General features: G+C 44.5%; 3 protein-coding genes and 1 long non-coding RNA gene across 4 annotated transcripts in view; all 4 read left to right on the top strand.

Annotated features, from left to right (window-relative positions):
* The first annotated feature begins 3,402 nt into the window (after positions 1-3,402).
* On the top strand, positions 3,403-5,582 carry LOC124697892 (tropinone reductase homolog At5g06060-like). The gene is made up of 5 exons (XM_047230419.1): positions 3,403-3,596; positions 3,680-3,887; positions 4,647-4,863; positions 5,022-5,128; positions 5,394-5,582. The coding sequence occupies exons 1-5, from the start codon at positions 3,505-3,507 to the stop codon at positions 5,580-5,582; spliced, it is 813 nt and encodes a 270-aa protein (XP_047086375.1). The 5' UTR covers positions 3,403-3,504.
* A 1,856-nt stretch (positions 5,583-7,438) lies between these two features.
* LOC124702061 (tropinone reductase homolog At5g06060-like) lies at positions 7,439-9,627 on the top strand. The gene is made up of 5 exons (XM_047234159.1): positions 7,439-7,530; positions 7,625-7,832; positions 8,549-8,765; positions 8,878-8,984; positions 9,281-9,627. Exons 1-5 carry the CDS (start codon positions 7,439-7,441, stop codon positions 9,467-9,469), a joined length of 813 nt encoding a protein of 270 aa, XP_047090115.1. The 3' UTR covers positions 9,470-9,627.
* Positions 9,628-11,315: 1,688 nt separating this feature from the next.
* Positions 11,316-20,541, top strand: part of LOC124702060 (tropinone reductase homolog At5g06060-like) — a 78,490-nt gene continuing 69,264 nt past the window's right edge. Inside the window, exons 1-5 of the mRNA XM_047234156.1 lie at positions 11,316-11,422; positions 11,516-11,723; positions 14,886-15,102; positions 15,216-15,322; positions 17,318-17,786. Of these exons, the coding sequence (XP_047090112.1) occupies positions 11,331-11,422; positions 11,516-11,723; positions 14,886-15,102; positions 15,216-15,322; positions 17,318-17,506 (813 nt within the window). The 5' untranslated portion in view covers positions 11,316-11,330 and the 3' untranslated portion in view covers positions 17,507-17,786. Of the gene's footprint in view, positions 11,423-11,515; positions 11,724-14,885; positions 15,103-15,215; positions 15,323-17,317 lie in introns of the transcript that reaches the window.
* LOC124702062 lies at positions 18,267-20,407 on the top strand. The gene is made up of 4 exons (XR_007002320.1): positions 18,267-18,553; positions 19,489-19,924; positions 20,078-20,172; positions 20,258-20,407. It is a non-coding gene; the product is annotated as an uncharacterized LOC124702062 (long non-coding RNA).

The following is a 20,541-nucleotide window of genomic DNA, read 5'->3' as shown; positions in this document are numbered from 1 at the left end:
TCATGATTATTTGGAGATCAAGCACGGAGCCGGGATTACTGCTGGAAAAAGCACCGTCAGAATGCAATATTTCGGAAGATCAAGCTGTGGAAGGGAGTTTTACCAAAAATCCTATTTTTCCGGATGACGAAGGAAGCCGGAAGGAGGGGCCGGGAGGACCCGGGGTGGGCCCACACCCTAGGGCGGCGCGGCCCATGCCCCGGCCGCGCCGCCATGTGGTCCGGGGGCCCACGACCCCTTTCGCCTCCTTTTCTTCGCGAAACCCTTCGTCCCGAAGACCTAAGCCACGAGAGGAAACCTCACGAAGGGTTACGAGCCGCCTCGCGGGGCGGAGAACACCGAGAGAGAAAAGAGCTCTCCGGCGGGCGGGAATCCGCCGGGAAATTCCCTCCCGGAGGGGAAATCGACGCCATCGTCACCGCCATCGAGCTGGACATCATCTCCATCACCATCATCATCATCTCCACCATCATCACCGCCATCTCCACCGCTGGACATCGTCACCGCCGTAGCAATTTGGGTTTGATCTTGATTGTTTGATAGGGGAAACTCTCCCGGTATCTATTCATACTTGTTGTTGATGCTATTGAGTGAAACCATTGAACCAAGTTTATGTTCGGATTGTTATTCATCATCATATCACCTCTGATCATGTTCCATATGATGTCTCGTGAGTAGTTCGTTTAGTTCTTGAGGACATGGGTGAAGTCTAATTGTTAGTAGTGAACTATGGTTGAGTAATATTCAATGTTATGATATTTAAGTTGTAGTGTTATTCTTCTAGTGGTGTCGTGTGAACGTCGACTACACGACACTTCACCATTTATGGGCCTAGGGGAATGCATCTTGTACTCGTTTGCCAATTGCGGGGTTGCCGGAGTGACGAAACCTAAACCCCCGTTGGTATATCGATGCGGGGAGGGATCGCGGGATCTCGAGTTTAAGGCTGTGGTTAGATTTATCTTAATTACTTTCTTGTAGTTGCGGATGCTTGCAAGGGGTATAATCACAAGTATGTATTAGTCCTAGGAAGGGCGGTACATTAGCACGGAGTTCACCCACACAACACTTATCAAAACAATGAAGATTAATCGAGTCGTATGTAGCGAAAGCACTAGACTAAAATCCCGTGTGTCCTCGAGAACGTTTGGTCATTATAAGTAAACAAACCGGTTTGTCCTTTGTGCTAAAAAGGATTGGGCCACTCGCTGCAATTATTTCTCTCGCATTTTACTTACTCGTACTTATTTCATCTGTTACATCAAAACCCCCTGAATACTTGTCTGTGAGCATTTACAGTGAAACCTTCATCGAAACTGCTTGTCAACACCTTCTGCTCCTCGTTGGGATCGACATTCTTACTTATCGAAGATACTACGATACACCCCCTATACTTGTGGGTCATCATTGACGTTCTAGTTATTTGTTGTACTTCCATTGTTCTAGTTCTAATGGTAACCAATGTAGGTCATGACTGAATACGAGTTTAGCTAGGCCCTACTCCAAACCTAGTACTTTCCCTTCTTTGTTGCTGAGACCCAGGACAAGGAATTACCGATGTTCATGTATCCACAAAAAAAGGAGAGTTGATGTCGGTGCATAGCATCTGTTGTGTTCTGGTGTACCAGGCTGAGAATGTTGCTTCCATCCTTGCTAGGAGGAAGGCAATCAAGGCTGGTAAAGCACACATCATAGACACATTCAAGGGGGTGAAGACCACTATGAAGTATTCTTCTTTCATATGCACTTGCGTCCTCAACAAGATGTGTGACATCATCAAAAGGGGTGTTAGGACCGAAAAGGGGTGCAAGGAGGTGCACCTGAAAAATGTTGCCAAGAAGGTGGTTAAGCTCTATGGCTCGAAGGTGTCCTCACAACAGGTGTACAAACATCTTAGAAAGTGGAGGACCAAATGGATCCATGTGTCCAAGCTTAGAGACCTTAGCGGTACACAATGTGATGGGGACACCTGCATCATTATCCTAGAGGCCGAGAACTACAGAGGCCATGGCTCGGTACTAACACTTATTTCAGTTCCTCCAACCTGTCACATTTTCCAATTCATCTAATGTTCCACTACTAACACATTGTCTTTCTCAAGTCTAGGATCACCCCAAGGACAATGAGTACCTCAACCAGCCATTCACGAACTACACCTAGACGCAACAGATTTTCTCCTTTGGCCTTGCTATTGCATATGAGATGGGTTCCAGTGAGCTACTCGGTACATGTTGCCCGACTACATAAGGGGACTTCTTTTCGACTTCTAGGATGGCTTCTCCTTTGAGCTACCTCCATTAGCTTCTCCTAGAAACTCATCTACTAAATTTGATTAAACTTCTAAATTAGTCTACCCAATATTAATTGAGAAGTTTAAAATTTTTTGGGAGACAAGCTTCTGGGAGAAACTGATGGAGGGTAGCGTTTGGGAGAAGCCCGCCAAAATGAGCTAGGCCATAGAGATCTTGGAGTCCAAGACCGTTGTCCTTGATGGCGAAGGTGAGCACGTCTCTTTTGCTAGCCTTGGTGCTGGCACTAGCGCTGATGTTGGTAGGAAGAGGAAGATGTCGCTCTTGTAAGATGACAACGTGGCAAATAAAAGCTACTTTCAAAATAAAAGTTGTTTGTAAGGGTATCTATATAGCTTTTTTTAAATCTACAAAATCAAAAGAATGATCTCAACACATGGAGAAGGACCGAGTAACAACAAGTTATTGAACATACCTACATGGCTATTAAAATTTCAAATCGCAAGTTACTAACTAGGATAAGTTTTGAAGCCAAGTGCTAATCCAAGGCTACAGAAGTACATAGAAAATACGAGGTTTTGTAATGGATGCTAGGTAGGAGTTTACACAATTCCGAAGTTTGGATCGACAATTTAGCTTTTGTAGTAGTTTTGTAGATAGAATACACGATAGTCTACACCAAGATATTTTTTTCTCGTTCTCAAAAAAACTTCGGTGGGCATCAATAATACCAGCTACTGGAAATATTGGTCAAAATACCGTTCGAATTTTTTCAAACAAGTTTTAAAATTAATCCAAATTTTACCAAAATCATTTAAATTTTGAACAAATTATCAAGTACCGATAAATATATATGCTGGTATTTTCTTAAATCGGTGGGTACCGTTAAAACCGGTTTCCGGCAAGATCTCGCAAGTACCGGCCGGGAATAAAACCCTCGCCTACACACATCCCTGAATCCTAAAAGACCCACCAAATACACCGTGGTTTACCAAACGAACTGGCAACACCGTATTTTTACATGTTTTTACAGGGTCAGTCTCTCTTGAGCCAAGAAGTGCGTTGCTGTGGAGCCTGGCTGACTCAACGGCAGCCAAACACGCCCTAGATCAACTATTAACCCCATTTGGCGGTGGCATCTTCCTACGAGCAGCAATCAGTGCGGGTGGGTGAAGTCGGCCGCAGTGACGGCATCCACTTCCAGTACTAACGTCGTGCGGCGAAGCGCAGCAGGGAAATCAGCGCTAGGAAGGGGATGGCCGCGGCAGAAGCGATCGGCACCAGTGCGGGGAGATGGTCTCTTCACGGCAAGACAGCCCTCGTCACCGGTGGCACTCGCGGCATCGGGTATTTCTCTGTTCGCTTGAGCTAGTGCCGAATCTCCGGAGTCCATGTGAGTAATTTGTGTTCGTCTGTGCGATGATGCGCAGGTATGCGGTGGTGGAGGAGCTGTCGGCGCTGGGGGCGGCCGTGCACACTTGCTCCCGGACGGAGGCGGAGCTGGCCGAGCGCTTGAAGGAGTGGGAGGCCAAGGGATTCCGCGTCACCGGCTCCGTCTGCGACGTCTCCGTGCGGGAGCAGCGGGAGCGCCTGATCCGCGACGTCGCCGACCGATTCGCCGGCAAGCTCAACATCCTCGTAACGCACCCACTTCATCCTCCCTCCTCGATCTATTTACCTGTGGCTGCTCAATTTGGGAACAGCGTCGTGGATTGATGGATGTTGATTCACTGGGTTGCTTGTAGTATTCAGCGAAATCAGGGTTCAGACTTCAGAGAATGCAATTGCACATAGTCTGATTGGTGCATTGGTGGAGCATATAGTCTGTGATGTTTGTGACTGATTGGTGAGGTATCAGCATGTTATTGTCGGACCATAGATTTTGCTCTTGGCATGGCATGAAGTCGACTAAAATGCTTAATGTGTGTGGACTTGGTACGATCGTAGGACGGTAGGAGGCTCACGGATTAGATCGACTAAAATAGATGTATCTACAACTAAAATGTGTATAGATACATCTATATTAGCGTTAAGTAATATGAATTGGAGGGAGTAATATACTTGACAATGTTTGGTCATTTTCAGGTAGTACAACCTTGGATCCTTACTACTGCACCAGCATCATTCATTTATTTTTTAAATTATGTAATGCTTTTGCTATGAACATGTCACTGTAGAGCAATCTGATTTGCTTATAGCCTTTAAAATAGATCAAACATAGCTGATAACTAGAAGAATAACATTGCATTCCTGATTTTTTTATATAGTTTTCGCTTCACAGCCGTGTTTACTCAGTTATAAATTATACTAATTGGGAAACGAATGCAGTTTTGTCCGCTCCACGGCCTGACTGTTGAAGTTCATATCTATCTTCTTTTCCCCCAATTTGCCATGCAGGTTAACAATGCGGGCATAACTATTGATAAGCCAACACTTGAATACACGGCAGAGGAATACTCCATCACAATGGCCACTAATCTTGAATCTGCATTCCATCTGTGCCAACTTTCACATCCTCTTCTCAAGGCGTCCGGGTCGGGCAGCATTGTCTTCATATCATCAGTCTGTGGAGTGATAGCGGAAGCTAGTAGCTCCATTTATAGCTTGACAAAAGGTAAACCCTGCTCCTGAGTGGATATGATGCTGTTTTTTCACGGGTGGTGTAGATGAACATGCATGATGATGGCAGGGAGTGTAGATCAATCATCATCTTTCCATCTTCTCTTTTGGCAAACCATTTAGCAATCATCATCGCTCTGTAACATGTTACAGGTGCCATGAACCAGCTAGCAAAGAACCTAGCATGTGAGTGGGCGAAAGATCACATAAGAACCAACTCTGTTGCTCCATGGTACATCAAGACATCAATGGTGGAAGCAGTAAGAAGTCACACTCTTTATTTTTCTTCAGAAATATTTCGTGTTACTTCTGTTACTCATCTACATCGTCAGAAAGTTGCAATTGATTGTCATATCCATTGGTCTCAGTTCCTGAACATAACATAGTTAGTGTGCAGCATACTGCAACTTGTTTTGTATACATCAATCTCTATTCTCCCGATCGATCTCGCTATATTTGCACCAAAACAAACAACAACCCGGGGAATTTCCTCTAACCCATTTGCTTTTGCTCGCTGTTCTGCAGGATTTGGCAAAGGAGGAATTCATGGTTCTCCTCAGGCAGCGAACTCCCATGAGGCGTGTCGGAGAACCTGAAGAGGTATCATCGCTGGTGGCGTTTCTCTGCATGCCCGGTTCGTCTTACATCACTGGCCAGACGATCTCGGTTGATGGTGGATTGACCGTCAATGGGATGTATCCAACCCACGACTAGGAGCTGGCGAGCTGGATCCTGCTCAGGTGTTGTATGTATGGGAAACTGAATCTATTGGACATGTTTGGCAGAACAAAACGTATCAAATAATGGTTCATCGAGAACTGAGTACTAGCTCAGTGGTAAAGCTAGTGAGTGCGCAGCCAACCGATCTGGGTTCAAGTCCCAAGGGGACCGAATTAAAAATGCTATCCAGCGCGTATAAATCTGCTTATGGAGAGGTCTCATCTTCTACCTAATGACGGACCTTCAAGGGAGGGAGAATATCTATCGTGGTCTTTAGTTGCCTAGGCATTTTGAAACGCCGTGGTTCCCCGATCTTCACGAATTGACCAACAAGACGGTTGATACAATGACACACAGGGCGAAACGAAGGGGAAAACATACAAGAATGCAAGATAAAAATAACTATCTAAGCTCGTGAGTACTCAAATCCAACAACTAACAGTCAATACTGAAGCCTTTGGATCTAGAAATATTAACCAACTCAACTCTAATTGAAATCATTTCTCCAACAGTCCACTGATCCAATAGAAACCCTGCAAAGAAAAAAAATGACCAGGAAAAGCTAGTTGTAATCTTGGGATCCACGAGGAGAGGATCTTGGATCCCACATGTGGGAGATTGCGGAGCAAAGCTCCATTATCAAGTTCTAATTCATTTATAACCATAGATCTGAAAGGGTGCAACCTATTTATAAGTAGGAGGCGGAGGACAAAGTTATAAGGGTTGGCGCCCGTTTTCTGCACGCAGGCAAGGCTTGGGGTAGTTTGGTGACTAGCAATATTTAGACAACTGGCACACGGGATGTGTCTTCATGGTGTTCACCCCCGGTGGTCATACATGGCCAGATAATGTATGGCTCATGTCTGACAACCTTTTGTCACTTCGAGCGGATTTCCTCCCGGTGGGCTGTGAGTTCCTCCCTTGTATATAGTAGGTCTTACACTTCATACATAAACACACGTAGTATTTTCTTGAGGTAGCAACCCATTCTAGTAGGTCTTGGGATTTGTACCTAAGCATACTATCAAGAAGAGTAAGGAAAGTTTCATGACAATTGGTGGTCGTGAATAGGTAACCGTTGGTTATCCAGGGCCACATTTACGCTCCCAAATGGTGCGCAACTTGTGATCAAGGGGGCATTCTTGTATTTAGATTCAACTCCTACCTTGGTCCTAAATACTTGGGCATTTTAGGCGATGATTTATCATTAGGACGAATTCTCATCTCTTCAGATTGTCAAGAAGTGACCCAAGATATTGCAGAAGATACATCAAGGAGATCAAGATAAACCCTTCAAATTTCTCGAAAATAAAGTTTATATATCCATGAAGGTAGATTGATAAACAAAGAATCACATAACTTAGCTCGTTACGCCCTTTCTTTAGGCTCGGGGCAACAATGTGTGGCAGCTTGATCCTTATAATACTGTAATTTTACCACTGGTTTTGGGCTTTGATTAATAAAAAGCGAGCCTCTTAGAAAAAAAAGCGGATTTTGTACGGTGTGGTTCATATCGATAGCGAGAGTGTGTGCGGTAACTTTATCAGTTTCAAGATCTAACCCAACGATTTAATCTTTGGAACGTGCTGGTGGAGGTATGATCTGCGTCCGTGCGTTTGTAACGGTGATCGATGAGTGTGCTTTTGTACTTTTCGCAGCCCAGGGCACAGATGTCGCCTATGATAGAACCGAGACATCATGCGTGAGAACAACATCCACCGCTGACCGCTGTGTCCAAGTCCGGTCGTTCCGTCTGTGTCACGGCGGGGCCTGTATTCCCAAGGAGCCATGCCGTGCGAGTGCGACTCGTGTCATCCAGCTACCCGATCGTTTTTCCGCGCTAGGAGGACATGGCCGCGGTAGGAGCCCACGGCGACAGTGCGGGGAGGTGGTCACTACACGGCAGGACGGCGCTCGTCACCGGCGGCACCCGCGGCATCGGGTACGAACCCCTCCAACCTCCCTCTTCTCCGCCGCCGTAGCCTCTGGATAACGTTCTTTATTTTTTCGGCGGCGCCCGCGAATTTGTCGTACAGGCGCGCGGTGGTGGAGGAGCTGTCGGCGCTGGGGGCGGCCGTGCACACCTGCTCCCGGACGGAGGCGGAGCTAGCCGAGCGCTTGAAGGAGTGGGAGGCAAAGGGATTCCGCGTCACCGGCTCCGTCTGCGACGTCTCCGTGCGCGACCAGCGGGAGCTGCTGCTCCGCGACGTCGCCGGCAGCTTCGGCGGCAAGCTCGACATCCTCGTAAAACATCCATATCCTCTCCCAGTCTCCCCGATATTCCCCACAAGACTTTCATTCTCTCTTTGATCTGTTACCAACTAAACCTTATTCCACCATCTTAATGGTTACGGAATTCAGGCTTGGAACCTAGTAGTACTAATTAGCTCTCCTTACCCCTTCTTAGCTTTATCGCAAAATCTGCATGTTTTCTTCAGTTTATGTGTGCATTGCACACTAGTGTATATCGAAACTGCTTATAGTGTTCAGTAGATAAGAGTTTGTGCCAGAAAAGAGAACTGCACACTGCTTCTGAATATTAGCTCTTGCTTTGTCATGAGTGAACGAGTTCAGTAGTTGAATTGTGAACTTGGAACATTGCTTGGCCATTATCAGGAACACGTTAAGGAGAGAGTAACACAACGTTGTGCGCTTCGGTAATGTGTTATATGCCAACGTGTTTTGGTAACTCTTCAAAATTGCCGTGAAATAGTAGCAATATCGACCTGCAATTTTATTTACTCCCTCTGATCCAAATTACGTGTGCCAGGTTCAATAAACCTAGACAGATTTTAGGCAAAAATTTGGCCTAAATCTGCGACGGTTAATTTGGATCGCAGTGAGTATAGCTTTACTTTTCCACCTTTGCGTCACTTGTCAGATATAATTATGTTTGCAACTTCCACAGCCTGATTGTTGTAGGTGATCTCTGCCTTACTCTCTGCCATTTGGTTCTTCAGGTGAACAGCGTAGGCACACACCATACAAAACCAACAACTGAATACTCGGCAGATGAATACTCGTTCATAATGGCCACAGATCTTGAATCTGCATATCATTTGTGCCAACTTGCACACCCTCTTCTCAAAGCGTCTGGGTCAGCCAGCATCGTTTTCATATCATCGGTCTCTGGAGTGGTAGCCATATCTAGTGGATCCATTTATGGTATGACAAAAGGTAACTACTTCAACTTTTTTTCTGAATATGCTGTTGTTTATATGGGCGGTTAGGTGAAGATGATAACATGATGGATCGATCATTGTTGGTTCTTGCCACCGATGCTTTGTAGGTGCCATGAACCAGTTAGCCAAGAACTTGGCTTGTGAGTGGGCGAAAGACAGTATCAGAACCAACTCTGTTGCTCCATGGTATATCAAGACTTCACTTGTGGAAGAAGTAAGGGTCCTACTTATATGATTGTTCGTCGGAACTATCTTGTAGTTATTTTTGTTGCCTGCAATGTTCATACTTAGGAATGAATTGTTCATCCGTTATTCTTATACCTGATTTTAGGCCGCATTGTGTTGTAAATAATGAACAGACAGACCTAGGTGATGTATATCTTGCTTCAAAGCTTACACCTTATTGATTACAACCTCTGCGCCATGTTTCGTCATAGATGCACCAAGGAAATGAAAACTTACATGAAATTTCTTCTGTCATCCTTTGCGTTTTCACGTGCTGGTGTGCAGGACTTGGCGAAAGAGGAATTCGTGGATAGCATTGCACGGCGAACTCCAATGAGGCGTGTGGGAGAACCGGAAGAAGTATCATCACTGGTTGCATTTCTCTGTATGCCCTGTTCGTCTTACATCAGCGGCCAGACGATCTCAGTTGATGGTGGCATGACCATAAATGGCTTCTATCCAACAAAGGACTAGCAGGAGCACGATGGTTCAGACTTCAGAATAAAACGTCATACTCTATGAGTGCAAGTGTAACTTGTATGTGAAGCTGAACTCACGTTGAGATGGTTCGGCAGAAATAAGAAAAAAATGACGCCTGTGATTTATATCCAATGGTTGAAAAGCTTGAGTGCGGTTTAAGAAAAAATAGTAGCACTTTGATCTGAAGGATCTTTAATGTAACAATCAATGGAGTTTTATTTTCCATTTTCATGTCAAAACATAAAATAAATAATAAACACAAATGCTACTAAATGCAGACAATGTATTTTCTTCGTTTCATATATAACATGTCTCTAACTTGAATATTCAAATCTTTGACCCAGTTTCACCATTGATTCAAATCCCTAAGGATTTTTCATGTGAAAGTTGTTTGGTTCACACGATTAGGGTTCCTATGGATTTTTTCTAAGGTTTATCTTGCACTATATGTTTGGAGATTTTTTTTTTCATCTACTCAATCATCATCATTATGGTGTTTATTATTATTATTATTATTATTATTATTATTATTATTATTATTATTATTATTATTATTATCCTATTAAATTGCCATGTACCGGGTTTTTTCGTTGGTTCGCTGCGTTCTCCGTCTAGTTTGTCCATCGTTTGGGCTGTAACGCGTGGACTGGGCCGCGACGTGCAGATTTGTCCTATGTGCGTAAGAATACAAGTGAGAGAAAGAACATATATTCAGGAGAGAAACACATCAAATCGGGTTGAATAGACCCACATTGTTTCCTTACAATGAGTCCCACCTGTTTATATACATTCAAATTTGGCTAGAATATCAACAAGGCGAATCAACATGAAGAAATTAAAAGGAGGGGACGCCTGGTGTCATCTAAGCTAAACCGACCATGAGACAGTTGCACAACAAATGTGCAAAGAAATTGCAACCTCATGGTGCCTAGGAGGCAGAGACAACAGGCGCAGGGCATGGACCAGACGAAAGAGGCGAGATCCAGGAGTCGGCGTCGGTCAACAACGCCTCCTAGCAGCACGCCGGAGGTAGAGAAGAGGCTGTCGGGACCCTAAAGGTGGCGGAGAGCTTCGGATTGCTCTGTGGGAGATACGGTGAGGTGATGAAGAGGGGGATGCACGACGTCTGCTGCTGCCGGGGCGCGCGAATAGAGGAGACAACACGCGGATGTCGGCGACGCTCGGCTAGCTGGAGTAGGAGGAAGCGTTGGGGTTGGCGATGGGTTTGGGAAAAGAAGTGGAGAACGAGAGGGCTTCGTTCAGGATACGTAGGGCAAATGGGGTCTTGGGCTGGCTGGGTCTGCTAGGCCGTATGGGTAGTAGTGTTTATTTATTTTTATTTCTTAGTTTATTTACAGCAACTTTCAAGTTCTGGTTGCTCTGTTTGTGTCCGATTAATGGTGTATCACCTTTCTTTGTCTGTGTAGCGCAATGAAATTGAAGCGCATGAAAAAAAATGGTGGCTTTAAAATGTATTAGCGTAAAGGGTGGGAGACAGTGAATTCGATCGTCAAAGATGCTTGGAATTTATTGAACTTTTAAAGTTGGCGATTGATCGTGTTTCATCGCCATAGTTATTCTTTCTAATCATGTAGTTTTTATTTCTTTATGTAATGCACAGGTATTTGTGCTAGTATTCACTTATTTGAGGAGTAGGATAAGACCGAGACATCACGCGTGAGAACAACATCCACCGCTGACCGCTGTGTCGAAGTCCGGTCGTTCCGTCTGTGTCACGGCGGGGCCTGTACTCCCAAGGAGCCACGCCGTGCGAGTGCGACCGTGTCACATGGGGCAACCACATCAAAATTTGGGGCGCCAGCTACCCGATGGTGTTTCCGCACTAGGAGAGGAGATGGCCGCGGTAGGAGCCCACGGCGACAGTGCGGGGAGGTGGTCACTACACGGCAGGACGGCGCTCGTCACCGGCGGCACCCGCGGCATCGGGTACGAACCCCTCCAACCTCCCTTTCTCCGCCGCCGTAGCCTCTGGATAACGTTCTTTATTTTTCCGGCGGCGCTCGCGAATTTGTCGTACAGGCGCGCGGTAGTGGAGGAGCTGGCGGCGCTGGGGGCGGCCGTTCACACCTGCTCCCGGAAGGAATCCGAGCTCGGCGAGCGCTTGAAGGAGTGGGAGGCCAAGGGATTCCGCGTCACCGGCTCCGTTTGCGACGTCTCCGTGCGCGACCAGCGGGAGCTCCTGCTCCGCGACGTCGCCGGCAGCTTCGGCGGCAAGCTCGACATCCTCGTAAAGCATCCATATCCTCTCCCATTATTATTCCCCAGAGGACATTCATTCTCTCTTTGATCTGTTACCAACTGCACCTTATCCACCATCTTAATCGTTACGGAATTCAGGCATCGAACCTAGTAGTAGTACTAATTAGCTCTCCTCCTTATTGCCTTCTTAGCTTATCGCAAAATCTGCATGTTTTGTTCAGTTTATATGTGCATTATATCGAAACTGCTTATTACAGCGTTCAGTAGTAGATCAGAGTTCGTGTGAGAAATGAGAACTGCACACTGTCTCTGAAGATATGACCATGGAATATTAGCTCTTGCTTTGTCATGAGCGAACGAGTTCAGTAGCTGAATAGTGAACTTGGAACATTGCTGGGTCATTATCAGGAATAAGTTTAAGAGAGTTACACAGACGTTGTGCATTTTTCTCTTTGGTAATGTGTTTCAGTTAACTTGAGCATTTGTTATATGCCAACGTGTTTTAGTAACCCTTCGAAATTGCCGTGAAATACAGTAGCAGCATCGACTTGCAATTTTATTATAGCATTAAGCATAATGGTGGGTGGGTTACCGATCATAAACGGAAGGAGGAAATCTTACATAACCATTTCTCCTCTTCTATGGGTCGAGGACAAAGTCGCAAATGGGACCTCAATTGGGAAAGTCTCAACCTTGGGAACACGGCCCTTGAGGGCATTGATGCTCCTTTCACGGAGGAGGAAGTCCTCCTTGCTATATCCCATTTGCCTTCCGATAAAGCTCCTGGTCCCGATGGCTTCACCGGAGCTTTCTTCAAGAAATGTTGGGGCACCATCAAGGTTGACGTCTTGAAAGTCATTGACAATTTCAACAACCTACATTTTGCCCACCTACAATGGGTCAACTCCGCAAACGTTGTCCTTCTTCCCAAGAAAGAGGGGGCCGAGGAAGTCTCCGACTATAGGCCCATTAGTTTGGTCCACGCTATCTCCAAGATCGTGGCTAATATGATTGTTACACGCCTTGCTCCTATCATGAATGATGTAGTCTCCAACACCCAAAGTTCCTTCATAAAGAAAAGGAGCATCCATGACAACTTAATGTATGTGAAGAATCTTGCTAAGAGGCTCCATAGGAGCAAGGTGCCCTCCCTTCTTTTCAAGCTTGATATCCGCAAGGCCTTTGGCTTCGTGCGATGGGACTACATCCTTGAGCTCCTTACAAGACTTGGCTTCCAGCTAAGTTTCGTGATTGGATTGCCGCCTTGTTATGCACGGCTTCCTCGAGGGTCCTTCTTAACGGGGTACCTGGCCTGCCCATTTATCATGGGAAGGGGCTTAGGCAAAGGAGACCCGTTGTCGCCGCTCCTTTTCGTCCTTGCCATAGACCCCCTTCAAAAGATCCTTGAGTTGGCCACTCAACACAACCTTCTCCACAAGATTAGAGGAAGAGGAACCGTCATTCGTACTTCTCTCTATGCGGACGACGCGCCCGTCTTTATGCTCCCCTTAAAGGAGGACATCCAAAACCTCTCCGCCATTCTTGACTACTTCGGCGAAGCTACCGGTCTACATACTAACTTCCAAAAAAGCTCGGTCATTCCTATACATTGCCATGGTGTTGATCTTGATGATGTGCTTGGGGGGTTACCGGTCATCCGCGCGTCCTTCCCTATCGAATATTTGGGTCTCCCACGGTTTGGGAGCTTAAAAGGGTGGATTTCCAACCACTTGAGGATAAAATGGCCGGCAAGCTTGTCACTTGGGATGGTAAAAACATCAATGCGGCCGGAAGAGGAGCCCTTATCAAGTCCGTCCTCACCTCCCAAGCTATCTTCCATCTCACGCCTCTTAGAATTCCACGGGGTGTGTGGCTTCCATGAACAAAATTGAGCGGGCATTTCTTTGGGCCGGAACAAAGGAGATCACCGGAGGAAAATGCAAGCTAAATTGGGAGGCGGTTTGTAGGCCGAAAAGTCTTGGAGGCTTAGGTATTCTTCACATTGAAAAATTTGCGAGAGCTCTTCGCTTGAGATGGCCTTGGTACGAATGGAGGCACCCAACCAAACTTTGGGTGGGCTTGGGCAACCCATGTGACGAGGTTGACATGGACCTTTTCTATGCCTCAACTACTATCTCCATTGGGAATGGCAAGATTGCTAGTTTTTGGGACTCACCTTGGCTCAATGGCACGAAGCCCAAAGACATAGCTCCTCTAATATATGAAGCTTCTACAAGGAAGAGATGGAAGGTCAACCAAGCGTTGTTGGGCCATGCTTGGGTCAAGATGGACATAAACCTCACCATCCAACACTTACATGAGTACATCCGGCTATGGACACTTCTCCGAGGCATTCATCTCAATGAACTTCTTGAAGACACAATCATGTGGAACACCACCGACAATGGAGAGTACTCCTCGGCCACGGCCTACAAAGCTCAATTCTTCGGCGCCTTGACTTCCAACATGAATAGGCTTGTGTGGAAGGCTTGCCCCCCACCCCACTCCGAAGATCAAGTTTTTCGCTTGGTTGGATCTCCATAATAGGATTTGGACGGCGGACCGTCTTGCGAGGAGGGGTAGAACCAATTGTGGGTGTTGCCCGCTTTGCAACCAAACTCAAGAAACGGCGGCCCACCTTTTCTCCCATTGCCGCTACACCAAGCGCCTTTGGGAAATGGTGAAAAGTTGGATTGGCATACCTTCCATTCACATCCACGAGTGGACGGACGATCTCACCCTCGAGGGTTGGTGGACCAAGATGTTGAATGAGGCTTCGGACAACCGTAAGGCTTTGGCTTCCCTAACCATGCTTCTTAGTTGGACCATTTGGAAGGAGCGAAATGCTAGAGTTTTCAACCACAAGTCCGCACCAACTACCACCCTCCTCAACATCATCAAATCCGAAGTGAAGCTTTGGGTAGCCGCGGGTGCGAAGTGTTTGAGCTTTGTAATAACGGGAGAGTAATCCCTTAGTTCCCTGTCTTTTGTTTTTCTTGGTGGACCTTGGTCTTGTCTAAACTCTTCCCCTTAATTAATGAATAGTGGCAAATCTTTTGCCACTCGTTTCAAAAAAATTTATAGCATTACTTTTCGGCAACCTTTGCGTCACTCGACAGATATAATACTGTTTGCTGCTTCCACAGCCTGAGCATTCATCTGTCTTACTCTCTGCCATTTGGTTCTTCAGGTGAACAATGTGGGCACAAACCGTGCAAAACCAACCACTGAATACTCGGCAGATGACTACTCGTTCATAATGGCCACAAATCTTGAATCTGCATATCATCTGTGCCAACTTGCACATCCTCTTCTCAAAGCGTCTGGATCAGCCAGCATCGTTTTAATATCATTGGTCTCTGGAGTGGTAGCCGTATCTAGTGGCTCCATTTATTGTATGACAAAAGGTAACTGTGCTGCAACTTATTTCTCAATGTGTTTTTGTTCCTATGGGTGGTTAGGTGAACATGATAACATGATGGATTGATCATTGTTGGTTCTTGCCACCAATGCTTTTGAGGTGCCATGAACCAGTTAGCCAAGAACTTGGCATGTGAGTGGGCGAAAGACAACATCAGAACCAACTCTGTTGCTCCATGGTATATCAAGACTTCACTTGTGGAAGAAGTAAGGGTCCTACTTATATGATTGTTCTTTGAAACTATCTTGTTTATCTTGTAGTTATTTTGGTTGCCTGCAATGTTGATACTTAGGAACCAATTGCTCATCCGTTATTCTTATACCTGATTTTAGGCTGCATTGTAAGTTGGGGCTTCCCTAGGTAGCGATCGTTCGCTGGAGTCCTCGCGAGCGGTCATTTTCCGACAAAGTCAAACCTTTCCGAAAATAGCAAATACCGTCCGCGTTCCATTTGAGGCGCGCGCCGGTAAAAATAAACCTGCGTTCGGCAGGAATCGAACCAACGACCTCATGCGCGTGTACGCAACGCAGACAAGGACTTACCATCTGAGCTACTAGTTATTCCTGCTGAAAGAGAGAGACGCATCCGTTTTGTATTATTACATTCTACGCGGTAGGGGAATTTGTTCAACGCTAAAACAAACATAGCAAAAATATCGGACGAACAATCAACCTGGAGGTTCACGAGTCCGGTTTTTAGGTTACAATTTATCAACCTATGCCCTGTTATTTATGAACGACAAATGTGAAAATGTATCCACCCGAAAAGCTAATTTATTTTAAATACTTTGACACTTATTTATCTCACAATTATCAACCCTCCGACTCATTATTTATCAACGGTAAATGTAAAGAATTACCTACCCAAAAATCTAATTGTATTTTTAATATTTTCATGATTTTTTTAGCTCACAACTAATCAACCCTGTACCGCGTTATTTATCAACGGTAAATATGAAAAATTATCAACCCAAAAAGCTAATTTATTTTAAATACTTTAACACTTATTTAGCTCACAATTATCAACCCTCCGACTCACTATTTATCAACGGTAAATGTAAACAATTACGTACCCAAAAATCTAATTTTATTTTTAATATCTTCATCAATTTTTTAGCTCATAATTTATCAACCAAGTGCCGCATTATTTATCAATGGTAAATATGAAAAATTATCAACCCAAAAAGCTAATTTATTTTGAACATTTTGGCACTTATTTAGCTCACAATTTATCAACCATGTGCCTCGCTATTTATCAACGGTAAATGTGAACAATTACCTACCGAAAAGCTAATTTTATTTTAAAAAATTAGAAACAATTTAGCTCACGATTTATCAACCACTCCACCCGTTATTTATCAATGGTAAATTTGAAAAATCATCGACCCGAAAATCTAATTAAGTTAAAGTGATATTTATTTGCGCTGCAAGTGGTAATTTATTTGAGTTGCAAGTGGTTTCCCCACCCGTTATTTTCCCCTTTAAAAACCACTAGCCCAAAAAAGGGAATTAAAAAGAAACAAATAATATGAATTTTGATAAAAATAACACAAACAAAAAAAATATAGAATTACAAAAAAGGGAATTGTAGAAAGGAAATTGGAAAAGGGAAAAATAGCACAAAGTTGGCCAGATATCACGCTACCAGAAAAAAAAGAAAATAAAATCACACTAGCTATAAAAAAGGAAACTAATATCGCGGATATCACGCTACCAGAAAATACGGAAACTAAAATCACGCTAGCCTTAAAAAAAGAACGCTAACGATAAAAAAGGAAACCGTGAGAAAATCAGGCGCTAGATAAGTACTGTACGTGGAATCAGGAGAAACGACAAGAAAGGAATGAATTAAATGCGCACGATTAATGGAAACGACAAAAGGAAACTGCTGCGTGAGAGCTCCCGCGGGATCCAAGGAAACGACAAAAAAGGAATCGCTCCGCGAGAGTGATCGCTTGGGCGGTCGAATGCCAGCAAGGGGATTCGCATTGTAAGTATTGTATATCTTGTAGTTATAATGAACAGACAGACATAGGTGATGTGTATCCTTGTTCAAAAAAAGGTGATGTGTATCTTGCTTCAAAGGTTACACCTTATTGGTTAGAACCTCTGCGCCATGTATCGGTATAAATGCACCAATGAAATGAAAACTACATAAAATTTCTTATGTTATCCTTTGCCTTTTCCTGTGCTGGTCTGCAGGACTTGGCGAAAGAGGAATTTGTGGATAGCATCGCACAGCGAACTCCAATGAGGCGTGTGGGAGAACCGGAAGAAGTATCATCGCTGGTTGCGTTTCTCTGTATGCCTGGTTCGTCTTACATCACCGGCCAGACGATCTCGGTTGATGGCGGCATGACCATAAATGGCTTCTATCCAACTAAGGACTAGCAGGAGTCCTGAAGCTGCACGATGGCTCAGATTTCAGAATAAAACGTGATATTCTATGAGTGTAAGTGTAACCTGTATGTGAAACTGAACTCATGTCGAGAGGGTTCGTCAGAAAGGAGAAAAAATTGACCCGTCTGGTTGAAAAGCTTGAGTCCAGTTTAAGAAAAAAATAGTAACACTTTGATCTGGCGGATCTTTAATGTAACAATGAAATGGAATTTTATTCTCCATTTTCATGTCAAAACATAAAAGAAATAATAAACACATGCTACTCAATGCAGACGATTATTTTCTTCGTTTCATATACAATCTGTCTCTAACTTGAACATTCAAATCTTTAACCCAGTGATCACCATTTTTGTTCGGTGTCCAAACTACTCAGGGCTTGTCTGATTAAAAAAAAATGCAGGAATCTTGGAGGATTCAAATCTCTAAGAATTATTCATGTGAAAGTTGTTTGTTTCACACGATTAGGATCCCTATGGATCCCTTTTTTTTAGAGTTCTTCAATTTTTTTGCGATGAAATCAAACAAGTTTCAATGCATAGCTCTTTTACGGTGATTGGCACGGAACCTTGGCTCCGTTCCGGTTCCGTCAATTCAGAATTTTTGTGACCGTTGATTAAAACGAATTGTAAGTATTATGATGCTTTCAATTAGAAACCGTACATGCTAGCGGTCGTTTGACTCCCATAGATAAAAAAAAATTCTCCAAGTCAAAATAGAAATTTCCTCTCCCTGCCTAACCAGGACGAGCGAACTCCTGCTCGCCGCCGCCGCATCCTCTTGCCAGCCGCCCCATCATCCCTCCACCGTCCCTCCTTCCCGCCGCCGCCGCATCACCCCTCCTCCGTATCCCCCTCCCGCTGCCTCACTCCTGTGATCCACCCGCCGTAGCCAGGTGGTACGACGCCCTCTCCTCATCACGCCGGATCCTGGCCGCCGCCGCTCTCTTCACCGGCGGGATCGGAGCCGCCAGCCACAACAGCAGTATCGTAGTCGGCCCTCGTCGCCTGCGGGATCGGAGTCCACTGCATCAATTGGGAGGTTAGTTTACTGTGAAAATCTTAAAACATAATCTGTTTACGGTGAATCCACTGCATAATCTTGAAAAACTGTTTACTGCATAATGCAAATGCAAGCTATAAGCTGAATATCTCGTTCAGGCCTTCAGTTGGCAAAAGCGATATGCCATACACTGGAAAAATATCCTCCAGACATGTAGGCTTCAAATGATCTAGGAATTCATGTTGGGTAAAAAGGGCGCTTGTCCAGAGAGGAAAAAATGTAATTGGAGCATGGATGTTCCTATTTGGAATTTTCAGTCTGGGCATTGTTCAGTTTGTGGTCATTTTGATGCATGTGCTTATTTTGATCTGTTTGGTAAAATCGATTAAAGTTTGATAAATTGTGCTACCCAGTAAATGTTTTTGACATTTCATCTAGTATTTTTTTAGTGCAATAATACATTAAATATCAATTTGATTAAGGAAATCCAGCCTGCCAAGCACTAAGATTCGATAATCAGTCCAATCAAGTAAGGTCATCACAAGCCACAACAATACCAAATGGAGCCTTCACCTAGTTACTTGCGAAGTTGCAATGCAACGTCAGGCAGGCCGACTTGCTTATGCACATAAGAGAGGCTAACTTTCAACCAGAATAATAGAACCAGAAGAGACAAACCCATCTTACTAGGGAAAATTTTAAACATGCGCTTCAGTTAGGCAGCACTTAGTTTAGATCCTAAGTACTGTAGCTTTTATTCTGAACACATGGTTCAGTTACATGGATGCCAGCAACGGAGGTATTCACATAGTAGTCAGATTGATACCTTGCTAGACTGAGAGGTTCAGGTTAACATTGATTCAGAATCGTTCCTGTACAGGAAATGATTAACCTTAGTACATAACTCAATTAGAGGTAGAAATCTGTCCAATTTTCTTTTGTGGGTGCCATTAATTATTGTTTCTGTTGTGTAGGACAACAAGCTGCGAGAGCAAACTCTACGACAGGTGCATTTGAATACATGTGATGGAAAAACTGATCGGAAAAGAGCAAAGGAGAAAACTTGTCTAGCAGAATATCCTCAAGTTGTGGAAAAGGCAGCAAACTTTGTAAATAATAAACTCTAAAGGTTACATCATAGTTATCGGAATGACCAGCGTTTTTTAGATGATTAGGCCTTTTTCCATAATTACAAACACTCCCAGGATGAATTGCTGTTGAACAAAGAAGGAGGGACCTATTTCAATACTCCCGGAGAAGACCCTTCTGTCCTTTTGCGTGTTAAAGAAGACTATGATGATGTTAAAGAAGACTATGATGGTGCAGAACCCTCTGGAAACTCGATGGCAGTGATTAACATGATCAGATTTCCCAGTATATTTGATGCCGCAAAATCTGAAGGCTACAAACGTAATGTTGAACATCTTCTAGTGTACTTATCTAGTCTACGTTTATATGCACTACACTACAACAGTGATTTGGTTTCAGAACATGAGGTTTACACTTCACAGTAGCATAAAAGATTATGCATTTTGATTTATGTATCTTGAAGTGTGATTTCAGTAGATAGAAATGGTGCTGGTGGGGGACAAAAGGATCTCTGCAGAATTTCGAAACATGATTGCAGCTGCTTTCTCATCATATGATCAAAGAGAACAGTGAGTGATGTGCTAATTAGTTGTATTATGCGTTCAACATAGCACCCTACTTCATATCTACTGATTAGCAACACGTTTTTCGTAGATCCAGTTGATGCAGATAGACCCCAGGAACATGTCATTCTGGGAGAGAAACAATGCAAACATCGCGTAGATGGCACGGGGCAGCCCAGCGTAGAAGCCAGCGGTGGCGCATGTGTGTCAAGAGTTCAAGTGCAGCCCTCCCGTGACTTCTCCACGTTCGCTCCGGGAGCTGCTCAACAAGACGGTCTGTCGTTGCCTAATCGACGGTACCTCGGAGGAGGGATCCTCACGAGGGGGAGAAGAAGTAGGGGCCATAGGGCGGAGTGCACACGGGACGGTGGTACG

This window comes from Lolium rigidum, chromosome 3 (genome assembly GCF_022539505.1).
Source record: "Lolium rigidum isolate FL_2022 chromosome 3, APGP_CSIRO_Lrig_0.1, whole genome shotgun sequence".
NCBI lineage: Eukaryota > Viridiplantae > Streptophyta > Magnoliopsida > Poales > Poaceae > Lolium > Lolium rigidum.
Note: the sequence above shows the minus strand (reverse complement) of the source record. Positions and strands in the feature narration are given on the sequence as shown.

What these genes read in the sequence shown, in the direction of transcription:
- LOC124697892 (XM_047230419.1), top strand. Translation starts at nt 3,505, where the DNA reads ATGGCCGCGGCAGAAGCGATCGGCACCAGTGCGGGGAGATGGTCTCTT. An exon ending in GGTGGCACTCGCGGCATCGG is followed by an intron (nt 3,597 to 3,679) that starts GTATTTCTCTGT and finishes GATGATGCGCAG; the next exon opens with GTATGCGGTGGTGGAGGAGC. An exon ending in CCGGCAAGCTCAACATCCTC is followed by an intron (nt 3,888 to 4,646) that starts GTAACGCACCCA and finishes TTTGCCATGCAG; the next exon opens with GTTAACAATGCGGGCATAAC.
- LOC124702061 (XM_047234159.1), top strand. Translation starts at nt 7,439, where the DNA reads ATGGCCGCGGTAGGAGCCCACGGCGACAGTGCGGGGAGGTGGTCACTA. An exon ending in GCGGCAAGCTCGACATCCTC is followed by an intron (nt 7,833 to 8,548) that starts GTAAAACATCCA and finishes TTGGTTCTTCAG; the next exon opens with GTGAACAGCGTAGGCACACA. An exon ending in CATTTATGGTATGACAAAAG is followed by an intron (nt 8,766 to 8,877) that starts GTAACTACTTCA and finishes GATGCTTTGTAG; the next exon opens with GTGCCATGAACCAGTTAGCC.